Source organism: Vipera berus (genome assembly GCF_964194415.1).
Source record: "Vipera berus genome assembly, chromosome: 8".
Taxonomy (NCBI): Eukaryota; Metazoa; Chordata; class Lepidosauria; order Squamata; family Viperidae; genus Vipera; species Vipera berus.
The window spans coordinates 23,247,144-23,260,098 of NC_138211.1; the positions used below are offsets into that span (position 1 = coordinate 23,247,144).

At 50.2% G+C, this 12,955-nt stretch overlaps 1 protein-coding gene across 1 annotated transcript in view; it reads right to left on the reverse strand.

Moving 5' to 3' along the window:
* NPC1L1 (NPC1 like intracellular cholesterol transporter 1) overlaps positions 1–5,771 on the reverse strand; it is a 28,786-nt gene extending 23,015 nt beyond the window's left edge. The window contains exons 1-3 of the mRNA XM_081333589.1: positions 5,539–5,771; positions 2,937–4,471; positions 2,088–2,188 (exon numbers count right to left, since the gene is read on the reverse strand). Of these exons, the coding sequence (XP_081189715.1) occupies positions 2,088–2,188; positions 2,937–4,471; positions 5,539–5,733 (1,831 nt within the window). The 5' untranslated portion in view covers positions 5,734–5,771. The remainder of the gene's footprint in view (positions 1–2,087; positions 2,189–2,936; positions 4,472–5,538) is intronic.
* Positions 5,772–12,955: the final 7,184 nt, after the last annotated feature.

Genomic DNA, 12,955 nt, shown 5'->3' on the forward strand with positions numbered 1-12,955 from the left:
TCCCTTGGCCGCATCTTTTCCTCTTGTGTCCCAAGGACCTTCCCATGTGCCATTAGACTTGGGCCTTTCCTTCTTACTTCATCCCACCCCTTTCCCATGCCTCATTCGTTGGCCAGTCACCCAGATTTTAGGGAGTGGGGAATACAAAACAGAAGAATCCCAGTTAGAGCTCTTCTAGTTAAAAAGTGCATGACCCTGCTTCTTTCTACAACACGGTTCTCCAAAATCATCAGTATTGATCCCCGAAGGCTGATGGGTGGTGATATTATTATGTATACTAGCTGCCAGTTCTTTAGCTGATGTTGGTCTTCATACACATCAAGTTTTTCCCAAGAACCTAGGATGTCATGGCTGGCCGCGTAGATAGTCAGATATTGCAATTGAATTTAGCATTTTTATCCAGCTACTGAGACCTTCTGAAGGATCTGGGATAGGCAGATATTGTTAGATGGTATAAAGCACGGGTGTCAAACTCGCTGTGTCATGTTGTTTTGACATATTGCAACTTTTTTTGCATTGATGGAGCTGGGGTGGGCGCAGCCTCCGCACGATGCAACTGGCCCGCAGGCCAGCATTTTGACACCCCTGGTATAAAGGGTATAGCTGCAGGATATAGGCTGTTCTAAGTAAAGTTGCAATTGACTGAGAATGATTTTTGTCAATGCCAATGGTTGCTCCAGATGTTTTGGGAAAGCACCCAAGGGGCCTATGACTATTGATGCTACTTTACTTTCTTTTGCCACCATTGTTCTATTTGCAGGTCTTTGTATTTTGTGATTTTCTCCAGTTCTTTATCTTCTATTTTGTTGCATCCTATTACTATTATTAGTTGTAATACTATCAGTTTAAGTATTATTCATTACATTATTTACATATAATAAACATTTGGGGATCAATGAACAATCTGAACCACCATTATGGGGTCAATGAGCTGAAGAGTTTGGGGACCCTTATTCTATACCTTTCAAACACCTCACTGATAGATCAATTGCGGAGAAATAAAATAAAAATCATTACCACTATTATCCTTAGAGGACTATCATTCTTCTGGAAAATTAATATTTCTGGAAAAATGAGGCTTGAAAGCCAGCGACCTCCTCACACTTAGAAATATATTCATATCCTATATATCTCATGACAATCCTATGGGTTTAAAAATACATCCGGAAAGCACTATATGATGCCAAATAAAAGTTTAGCTAAACTTCATTATTGGAGGAAAACTATGATGAGGCAGAATCTATTTAACAGAAGACAACCCCCCCCACACACACACACAATATCCCCTTCCTTTCCCCATCAGTAGCAGTTCAATTAAGCAAATATCCTGGGGCCAGCATGCCAAGAGAACCATTTCAACCTGAGGTACAACCATCTATCAGGAAATTGATAGACTACAATTAAAATACAATACCATAAGGCTGAGATGGGGGAGGAAGAAATCTTCCTCTGTCAAGAGTTCACTGAATTCCTTGGATGTTGATTTGTGAATGAAAGGTGGGGAACTTTCAATGGGAAGAAAGGGCATGAATGCAATAAACACAACAAACGATGCTCAGGTAGAGGTCCATGCATCAACTGAAGGTCCTCATTTTTTAACCCTCTTCCATATTACATTGGCCCAAAGATCTCACCAAGAGTTTTTTGGCCAAAGTCCCAGGAAATTCTGGACAAGAAGATGCTCCCAAATCTCCTTATGCCTTATCTTATGGTTTCTCTTTTTAGCAAAGATGTGACTTTAGCTTATGTGCAAAGATTTTGAAGATAATCCTGAACTGAGAAATGTCAAAGCACATCTTTACATGTATTTCAGCAGTTATAGATTTCTTAATTCAAATCTAAAGAAGGCACAGCTGAGACCTCAAGAAACAGAAAAATAACTAGAAAGCAATGCCAGCTCAAGGAAATCCACTGCCAGAGCCCGATGATGGCATGGACCTTCCTGCCACAGCTGGTTCACCAAGTTTATCAATGATTCCATTCCAGCTGACCTCACTCTCTTCCCCTGGCTAAACATTGGGAATGACGTGAGAGAGATGGCCACTGCTGTCTGGACTTAGCACCTGGGAGGGAGTAGGCTCTCCTACCTGAGTAACCACCTACAGCCAGGAAGGGGAACACAGGGGCTCCATAGTCTGCCATACAGCTCAGCTTGAGCTCCGTGATATCTTGAAAAGAGGCTGGAGAGCTAAGATAAGAGCAAAGAAGAGAAGAACACACATTGTAAGATGGGGGTGTGGTGGGAGAAGGGAAGAGCTTTCCCTTGCAGATGTGGGAGAAAGAACAGCCCAACAGCCCCATTAACCAAGAAAACACCTTACATGGAACACCTGCAATGACTCTGCAGGCTTTAAACAAGGAAGCGGAGGGGGGTAGAAGAGGCAGGACCAGCCAGTGTCTGTGCTTATTGGTCAGGCTCCCCATATTGTCAGTTGCAAAGTCCCCCCAAAAAGTGGGCAGCAGCCTGTCACCTTCAGTCCTGCTTCCCAATCACCAGGACCCAACTGAGGGTGGGTCACTCATCTCTTCCATTCAATTTAGGTTAGCTTCGGAGGTGCCAAGAGCAGGTGAGTGGAGGGGCAGCCACCCAGTTTAAAAAAGTCCAGCCCATCCCTATCCTGGTGCCATGCCTGGAACGACATAGGGCCAAGGAAGGCAAGGGGCACACTCCCAAAGCAGACAAGGCCGGTTGCTGGCGCACAAGAGGCAGCAGCAGGACTGGCATAGAAGACGGCAACTTTAAACTGACATTCTTGTGCCAATTCAGAGATGGGCGGAGAAGACGAATGAATGGATGGCAATGAAAAGGAAACAATGTCACCAAAACATGGCACCAGCATTTCCTTCCACCTGCTACCCTTCTTAGCAAGGATGAAAAGATGAAACAAATCCACCCCCCTCACACATAGAAGGAGGCTTCCCAAATGCACACTCACTGGATGCAGTAAAGGAAGTGGTCTCTCCAGTCAACTGTGCCATTCTTCTTCCCCACAGTCTGATTGGCTTTCATGTCCAGGAGGGTGTGATTGTTCTGGAAGAACTGCAAAAGACTGTTAACACAGCAGTCCGAGAGACTGGCATTCTGGGGATTCAGAGGTGCATAGCAAATGTCCTGCAAGGTGATGTTCTGATGATGCTTTTCAGACCAGATCTTCAAGTCCTGCAGTTTGATCTGCAAGTCCATCAGGTCCAATAGTACCTCTTTAGAGAGGACCCCACTAAAGTTCTTTTTGCCCCAAAAAAGAGAATCATAAATGTGGCTTGAGCGGTTCTTGGCTGTCAGGATGATTTGGTTGGTCCGGAAGAAGGGTCCAAAGTGCTTCTCGTAGAGTGTTTTTTCCTGCCGGGCCTGGCTGTCAGGAAAGGCCCAGAGCTCCAGAGGGTCCGTGGTGAGTTGCATCCAGATCATTCCACTAGAAAGTCCTGCCACAATGGCTAGAGAAATGATCATGACTTTGATGGGATTATAGGCCACCCATGTGCCCCAACTGCTGAAGGCCTCAACTAAGAAATCATACATGGCCTGACTCACCTTCTCAGAGGCAGTCAACTTAGTCATGACATCCTCTCTGTTGTGTCCCTTTTGCTTCTCAGATGAGGGGTGCCTTTGCCATAGCAGCAAGGCCATAAATGATAATGCAACAACACCAAAGAGAAGAACACAAACAAACAGGACTCCATCCATGCTCCCCACTTTGAAGGGCTGATATTCAGAAGGAGGAAGCTGGATGGCCGGACACGACTGTTCACAGTCCGAGCAGGAGCACTTTGTGCTATTATTTACAGCCTCACTGCATTTCCAGACTGTTCCATTGAGTGGCAAAATCTTTCTCTCCTCAGTTGCCCAGTCCCCTGGTTTCAGCTGGAAGGAGATGGCCATGGGGGCCAACCCATTGCTTGTATCACCTTGGAAATCTAACCATCGCTGAGTGTTGCATGCAGCTGCCCCGTACTTGCCACACATGGCACTCGTGACATAATCTCCAGTGGCTGGCATCCTGACTCCCTGGCATGACTGAAAGACTCCCTCAGCAAACTGCTGGTTGTAGTAACACTGAAACTCCAGCACGCCCTTCACCGGAACGTTCAGGATGGTGTGATTGAAGTACCGGGTGACGTTGATGAACAGGCTCTGGTCTGGGCTGCAGATGTTTTGGCAGTGGATGTTGGAAAAGTTCTCCGTGCAGGCTGGGCAGCGAGACAGAACGGCCCGGGTCAGCGAAAAGCTGATCTCCATGGAGTGTAACTGCTCTTGCGAGCAGCAGGCGTAGGTGCTGGCGGCTCCCTTGAACAGCATCGGGCAGATCTTCTTCAGGAGGTCAAGGTGGGGCCCATGGAGCAGCCGGGCTGGGGTGTTGGAAAGGCAGGGCACCGTGCGCTCGATGAGCCCGGGCCCAGCTTCAGGATTCTTACCACAGTCGCCATAAACGGCGCAGTATCCTGCCTGATGGATTTCGGTCAAAGCAGCAGCCTAGAAAGCAGAGACCCCAGAGAGGCAGGGAAAACTCGTTACTCCCATGGCTGTCGAGGGGGGCATATTTGCGCAGCTGGGAGGGGCCAAGGAGAGGTCCTTCTGCCCCAATAGGTTGCAAAAGGAACAGAAGATAGGACTGCAGATATGACCAGCCTGGGATCAAAGCAAGGACCTTTTCCCCTTAGCAAGCAGGGCTTCTTCCTCTTCAGAAGTTCAAAAATTAAAGAATGGAGCAACTGATTTCCTGGCATTTTGAGGTGAAAATATTAATTAAATTTGTATACTCATTTCGCAACTATATGAAAACGGTGGGATTAGCCTTAAATAGAAATGTAACATCTGAAAAACAATTTTCCTCAGGTTTGCCACCAAATTCTCTTCCCCCCCCCCCCATATTAAGTGCAGCCGCTGGCAGACAATAGTTTGCCCTCTCCTACTTTAAAGGAAAAGCAGAGGATGGTGGCCACATATCCACTTGGAGAACATGACTAGTAGTTATCCCCTATTCCCACCCAGGCTGCCAGCCAGCCGTGCCCTTTCCAGAAGATGCCACTCATCTTCTGTGGCAGGAGCAAAGCTGAAAACCTTGTTTTACTGGTCTTTGTGTTCCCAGAAACGGGAAGAATCACGCCAGCCTTTGCTTCTTCATCCCAGAAGGACAGTTTCCAGTACGGCTCTGGCTTACTGAGACTTTAGCCTGCCGTCTACTTGAAATGGACCGTGAAAGGCTGGCCTCATAACTTGGAACAGCTTGTCTATGACTGGACAATCATGGGACAATCTCCTGTTGAATGAACTTAAAGTTTATTACCTTAAACTTTTTGTGTGTACAAATCTCCAGTTGCCCAAAACTACTGATGTATCAGTTTAGGGAAGCCTTAAGCAGGAAGTGGTACTTTGCAGATAAATTGAGCCCGATTGCCCCTCCCTTCAAAGGACTGAGGGAGTTCAGGAGAAGCCGAGGGCCTTATAGTTGGGGACACCAGGTCCTTCAAAAGCATACCTTGCTACTAAATCCCTCCAACCCATAGCCTCCACTGCTGCCATCATCACTGCTCACTGACCTCAGTCATCAAGTCCAGACTGGCGCTGAGCACCACTAAGGCAAACAGGACCATCTGCAGCATCCTGGCAAGTCTGGGCTGCCGGCAGGGCTCCTCAGAGAAAAGGGAGCGCCAAGGTGCACGCTCACTCTTCATCCACTTTCCAGATACCACACACCAATCAGGCTGCACCAGCGCCATATCCTGGTTTATCATTTACCTGGAGATAACATTGGGGTTCTTTCTATGCTGGGTTAGTCCCCACCTACTCCCCCCCACCCCCGGCTTATTTGGGATGTTGGCTTTGACCCAGCTGGGAATCTGAGGTGTGCCTAAGCAGCAAGCATTGTTTTGACCGAAAGAAGGGATCGATGGGGGCAGTTGCCTTAACCCTACTGCCAGATACCTGAAGTCTATAAACGTACACCCAGGCTTCCTCATATACTGGGTCCACCTTATCATAGCTGAGACTGCCTCATTATCAATCTTTCAATTGGAGCTTTTTCAGCCTGATGAATAGAATTGAAACAAGAAGTGAAATCCATTCCCAAGGCATAATACTGTGTTGGAAAAGGGCACAAAGTTCTTTTACAAGTCCCAGAGTACCTGCCTATTTCTTTTTAAAAAGAAATTGCTCATCTATATATCTGCAATCTTACACATTCTTAACAGTCATTTTTGCCTCTGTAGTTTCCTCCATGACATGAGCAGAGCACTTGGTGGAAAGTTGCAACTCCTGTAGAAATTTAGCAAATGCAAAAATGAACTTGATGGTTCAAGGTGTCTTGGTGGATTAGAGGTACAACTCAGGCCAGCACTGCAATGCAACTGCCCAAACCCCCAAAGCACCCCTGGGCTGCATCCAAATAATATAATGTCAAGTTCAAGGGATCCTTTTATTTGGCTTTTATAGCCTTGGTGCAGAAGCTTTAGAAACGAGAGCAAGGGGGGAAATGGCTTGGCTTTCGCCAAGTCAAGCAGCCCCAACAGCTGAAGAAAGCAAGAGGAGAGGGGAAAGCCTCAGTCAGGCCCTATTCTATTAGGCGGTGCAGAAGGGAGGGAGGGTTGGGGCAGCGAAGGGCAATGGAGCAACGGTCATGGTCAAAAACACAACACAAAAAGAACAGTGAGATAAGGACAGGGATGCACGTTCAAGGCCATTGTGAGACTGAAAGGTAAAAACAAAGGAGCCCAGCTTTGTTTGATCTTGTGATGCATACTCTTCCATTGAAAATGATGGGCGAAAGCCAACTACCTTGACAAAGCCACATCATTCTATTGCCAAAGAAAATGGGAGTTTTGAATCATTATCAACAAAACCACTGAAATAACAACAGGCTCTAAGAATTTGAAATGGAGGAACTGAAAGACAATTATTTGCTGGGGCTTCAGGCCAAGGGGAAAAACACCATAAAGTGTTTTTTTACCCCTGGACATGCAAGAATGTTAAGAAGGTAAGCATCTAAAAGCTCCCCAAAATGAATGGAATTCTGTCACTGAATAAAGAAAAGACCCAGACTGGCTCCAACCGACATTGCTCACTTCTGCAGAATTGGATTTCACAGGTTATTTTCGACAAGACCTGTTCGGAGCAAGCATAGCTGCTACACCTATTTAAACAGGGAACATCAAATGGCTTCCACCTGTCACTTTTCAGCAAAAGGTTTGACACTCCTTGGATATTTGATCAGCTGCGAGGCTGTCGTTTCAAAGGGAGGCCAGACAGCCACTTGTCCGGGATCCTACTTTAATTTGGATTCCTGGGCTGAGCAAAGGCCAGACTCAGGGTCTTCAATGGTCCTTTTCCCTTCCAAGGACACCAAGCCTCACATGCCAAGCCTTGCCATTTGCCTCCCTTTTTCATGCTTCAAATTTTTATCAAAATATAAAACACAAAGGAAAATAAAAATAATGGGAAACTAGAAGGAAAAAAGAAAATGTGGCTCTTTACATTACAGCCTCAACTTTTTACATTTACACATTAGTACACACTATCCATTTCTATAATAACAAATCTCTCTAATCAGCACAACCAGAGTTTCACTTTTTTTCATCCCAAGCACAAAATCCAGAAGTGATCTTCTGGTGAAGAAGGCCCTTTCCCCTTCTCTCCAAGGACACAAAGCTGCACAGAACGGCCTTTGGCCATCTGCCTTCCTGACAGAGCATCTGCCAAAAGCCAAGGAACTCCTGCCCCCCCCCCCCCGCCTTTTCCTTAGGACACCTTCCTCCTCCCCTCTGAAATATCGCACAAAAATTGCCATAGCTCTGGCCCTTTAATAAAAAGGGGAAATCCCCCCTCCTTTCTAGGTGAAATTTGGGGCTGTACGAAAATGGGGGACAACACAGCCAGCCACTCCAAGGGTGGGCCCTTTCTGCAACCCTGCTTGCCCTCCTGATCCCTGCTGTGCAACGTCACATCAGACCAGGCCACACAAGGGAACACCCTGAGCCTCTTATCCTGCTTCTTCAAGGTTTACAATCCTGTCCTGGCCTTGACGCCTGATAAGGCCACCAGCCCGGGCAAGAGTCCACCAGCTGCATCTCAGCCCACTGGTTGGCAAGGTGCCCTGGGGTCGGCTGCTTCAGCCTGCTGAGGGGAACAGGACTTTTTCTGGCAACAGGCCCTGACCAGCGTTTTCAGTTATCTTGCCTTGGGTCATACACGCAATCCCACGCATGTAGATCTATTTATGTGAAGATAGTATATGCCTTTGCTCCATGAACTGTACTGGTTCCCAGTGTGCTTCCCTGAGCAATTCAAGGTGCTGCTTGTCACAAGACTGAGCTGTTTGTGGGATCCCCTTCCCCACTTGTCTGCTCCTTTAAATTCCACACGCACAACAGTAGAAGTCAAAAATTAGCATGAGCTACTCGTCATATGGTCTTTTGTCTTGGCAAGTGTAAACTGAGCCAACTGGAATTTATTTAGCAAGGTACAGTTTGGCAAGAGGAGCCAAGTGACTCTTAAAACGTGCTTGGCTGAGCTCCGTGGGGAGCTCCAGCAATTTTGGCGACCCTGGGAGCCCCACAGGAATGTCATTCTCTCTGTATTGGGGGTCTGGATTAGGGTTGAGGAAAGCTTCTGATGGTTACTCCTGGAGCTGCTGTGCTGCTTGTCTGGCTTTTCGGAGGGCCCCGGCTGTTCGGAGGAGTTTGGGAGAGCCGTGCAGGCCCGGAAGAACTGGCTGAGCCCCGTGCTGTGTTTTTGGCGCCGACCAGCTGACTGTGCTCTGCGGCGCCGACCAGCTGTTGTCGGGGCCGCGGGAGCTCAACGAAGCCAGAGGGAGCGGCTGTGCTGTTTTCTCTTTAAGTGCTGTGCTGTGCTCTCTAAGCCTGGAGTTTTGGAGGTTTGGGAGAGCCGTGCAAGCCCGGAAGAACTGGCTGAGCTCCGTGCTGTGCTCTGCGGCGCCGACCAGCTGATTGTCGGGCCGCAGGAACTCAGCTGATTGTCGGGCCGCCGGAGCTCAACGAAGCCAAATAGAGGCCTCCGGAGGCTCTGGAAGAACGCGTAAGAACTCGGTAGAGCCCGGAATAACTCGACGGAGCTGGCGACCTTGAGGAGAACTTTCTAGTTGCTCAGGAGCCGGATGCTGGTTGATTTACGACTGCTATTATGAACTACGGCTTGGAGCAGCGTCAGCGTTTTAAGCTGGAGTGGTGGAGACGGCCCTGGTTAGCGTCTGGGACGGTTGGCGGTGAGGGAGTTGGAGTGCCGCGACCGTCTTGGCATGGTGACTATGGCTGGGTGGAGTATGGACTTTTATGCCTGGACATCTGGAGGCATGGACTATTATAGCTCACTGGACCATATCCTTGAGCCCCACTCCGTGACTTTATGGGTTTTTACCCTAATCCATCTCGCTGACTGGTTTCCCCTATTGTCCTCCCTTTTTCCTTTTCCCCTTGGGTTGTGGAAGGTGCCGGGTGTATAACCACTGTGAGAGAGTGGTTAAGAGTTAAGAGTTTCCATCTGTTCCGTCTTAGAGGTGAGAGCTCTAGGCGGTATCTCTCTCCCCGGCTGTATATCTCAGGCTGCTCCCCGGTTCTGACCGTTGTAAGAGAACGGGGATTGTCCCAGGGTTACCCAGCTCTAGTGGCAGAAGAGCTGGGTTTGCAGTCTGGATATTCTCCTTCCATTTTAAGATCCTCCCATTTTATTTATTTTGATCAGGGTCTGTTTTTTGCTGTTTTACCCAATTATTACCATGGTTTTGAGGTACTCCAGCACGGTTTTACTCGCCCTCAGGGGTGCCCCCCCTTCCTGGGTGCGACCCGCCTTACCTTTTAATTCGCCTCTTGATGACGGGCCCGATTGTTGGGACCCTGAGAGATGGCCGGGCAGAAACAGGGGCCTAAGATATAAATTTAATAATAGGCCCCTGATTACTTTTTTAGCTAAATTTTTGGTAGGGTTAGGGAGGGGGGAGGGTTGTGGTTGGTCGGAGAGGGGGGGTAATCCGCCAACTGCTGTTCAGGCTAGGCCCAGGACAGATCGCGTTGAGGGGGAGCCGGGGTCGGTCATCTCCGGAGCTCTGGAGCGGGTCGTGGGATTGTCAATTCCCACGACGATAGGGAATGGCAGCAGGTGTAAGATCAGAGGGCCATATCGACCTCCGGGAGGGCCTCTCCGCTATCTACAAGCGGTGAGGCGCTCCGACCCTCTGTCTTCGACCCAAGGTTCTGGGAGCGGGGATGTGCAGCCACCTGAGCTCCGGCTGGTGTACCTGAATGCCAGGTCCATTGCTAATAAGGCTCCCCTCGTCCGGGATCTTGTCAAGGGTGAGCATGCGGACCTGGCCTGCATTACGGAAACCTGGTTGGGCCCAGAGGGTGGTATCCCCCTGGTTGATCTTTGCCCACCAGGCTTCCGGGTGCTACACCGGCCTCGGACTCAGGGTAGGGGTGGGGGAGTGGCTGTGGTTATGAGGGAGACCTTATGTCCGCAGGAGGCCACCGTTCCTCAGATAGTCGGGTGTGAATCTCTCCTATTGAGGTTTGGTCCCAGGGCGCAGTTGGGCTTGCTGCTCGTGTACCTTTCGCCTAGTCGCGTAGCAGCAGCCCTGCCTGAGCTTCTCGATATCCTCTCAGGGCTGGTGATTGAGTTTCCCAAACTTATGGTTTTGGGAGACTTCAATCTACCATCCCTGGGAGGAGTATCTGAGTTAGCTCGGGAGTTCATGGCTTCCATGACGGCCATGGACCTGACGCAGGTAATTCATGGACCGACTCATGAGGGAGGCCACACCCTTGACTTGGTTTTCTTATCTGGTCGGTGGTTAGATGATCTTGGTGGGGGCTCCCCAATTGTTATGCCCCTGTCATGGACCGATCATCATCTCCTGCGGCTGGTCTTCCGTTTTGCCACCCCCCACCGTGGGGTTGTTGAGCCAACTAGATGGTTCCGCCCCAGGTGCTTAATGGACCCTGAGAGGTTTCAGGCAGCGCTGGGGTCCCCACCTGCCTCCTTTGCTCACAGCTCGGCAGATGCCTTAGTGGAAGCCTGGGAAAGGACGGCCACGGAGGCACTTGACCGAGTTGTACCCTTGCGGCCCCTGACCCGGCGCAGATCCCAATGGGCTCCATGGTTCTCCGCGGAGCTCCGGGAGATGAAGCGTCGGAGACGGGGCCTAGAGAGCGTTTGGAGGTCCAGCCGATTTGAATCCGACCGATTGCGACTAAGAACCCATATTAGGTCTTATCTCGCAGCGATGAGGGTAGCGAGATCTAACTACTTCGCTGCCCTCATCGCGTCCGCAGATAATCGCCCGGCCGCCCTGTTTAGGGTGACCCGCTCCCTCCTTAATCAGGAGGTGAGTGGGGAACCCTTGCAGGGGCGTGCCGAGGAATTTAGTCAACATCTGTTGGACAAAATCGCTCGGATTCGGACCGGTTTGGACTCCGACTGGGCAGTATCGGACGATCAGGACACGAGCGGTCTTGTCAATGTCACCTGGGAGGAGTTCGATCCTGTGACTCCGGAGGAAGTGGACAGGATCATGGGGAGGCTGAGCTCCACCACATGTTTATTGGACCCGTGCCCTTCCTGGCTGGTTTATGCAGCCCGGGAGGGGACACAAGGCTGGTTCCAGGCGGTTATATCTGCCTCTTTGAGTGAGGGTAGTTTTCCCGCCGCCTTGAAAGAGGCGGTGGTGAGACCTCTCCTCAAGAAGCCTGCCTTGGACCCGGCTATTTTGAATAACTTTCGTCCGGTCTCCAACCTTCGCTTTCTTGCGAAGGTTGTTGAGAGTGTGGTGGCGCATCAGCTCCCTCTGGTCCTGGATGAAGCGGATTATCTAGACCCGTACCAATCGGGCTTCAGGCCCGGGTACAGCACGGAGACGGCATTGGTCGCGCTGGTGAATGATCTCTGGAGGGCCCGGGACAGGGGATATTCCTCTGTTCTAGTCCTATTAGACCTCTCAGCGGCTTTCGATACCATCGACCATGGTATCCTGCTGCGGCGTCTCAGGGGATTGGGAGTGGGAGGCACGGTTCTTCAGTGGTTCTCCTCCTATCTCCTGGGACGCTCGCAGTCGGTGTTGGCAGGGGGGCAGAGGTCGACCGCGAGGCCTCTCGCTTGTGGAGTTCCTCAGGGGTCGGTCCTCTCGCCTCTCCTGTTCAACATCTACATGAAACCGCTGGGTGAGATCATTCGTGGTTTTGGAGTTGGGTATCATCAGTATGCTGATGATACCCAACTTTTCATTTCGACCCCAAACCACCCCAGTGATGCCCTCGACGTGATGTCCCGGTGCCTGGAGGCGGTCCGGGTCTGGATGGGGAGGAACAGGCTTCGACTCAACCCTGACAAGACTGAGTGGCTGTGCGTACCGGCATCTCGGGATATTCAGGATATCCCACCCCTCATTATGGGGGGTGAGTCATTATCTCCTGTAGATAGGGCTCGCAACTTGGGAGTCCTCCTAGATTCACAACTCTCCTTAGAAGACCATATTGTAGCTGTGACTAGGGGGGCCTTCGCCCAGGTTCGCCTGGTGCGCCAGTTGCGGCCCTATCTAGACCGGGATGCCTTGCGTACGGTCACTCATGCGCTCGTGACCTCTCGTCTTGATTACTGCAACGCTCTCTACATGGGGCTACCCTTGAAGACCACTCGGAGGCTCCAACTGGTACAGAATGCAGCCGCGAGAGTTGTACTGGGAGTCTCCCGATACTCCCATGTCACACCTTTACTCCGCGAGCTGCATTGGTTACCAGTTGTCTTCCGGGTGAGGTTCAAGGTGTTGGTAATGACCTACAAAGCCCTTCATGGCATGGGTCCAGAATACCTTGGGGAGCACCTGCAGCCAGCGTCAACTTCCCTCCGCCCAGTACGCTCCCACAGAGAGGGCCTCCTCAGGGTGCCACCGGTCAAAGAATGCCGACTGGTGGCCCCCAGGGGGAGAGCGTTCTCTGTGGGTGCACCGGATTTATG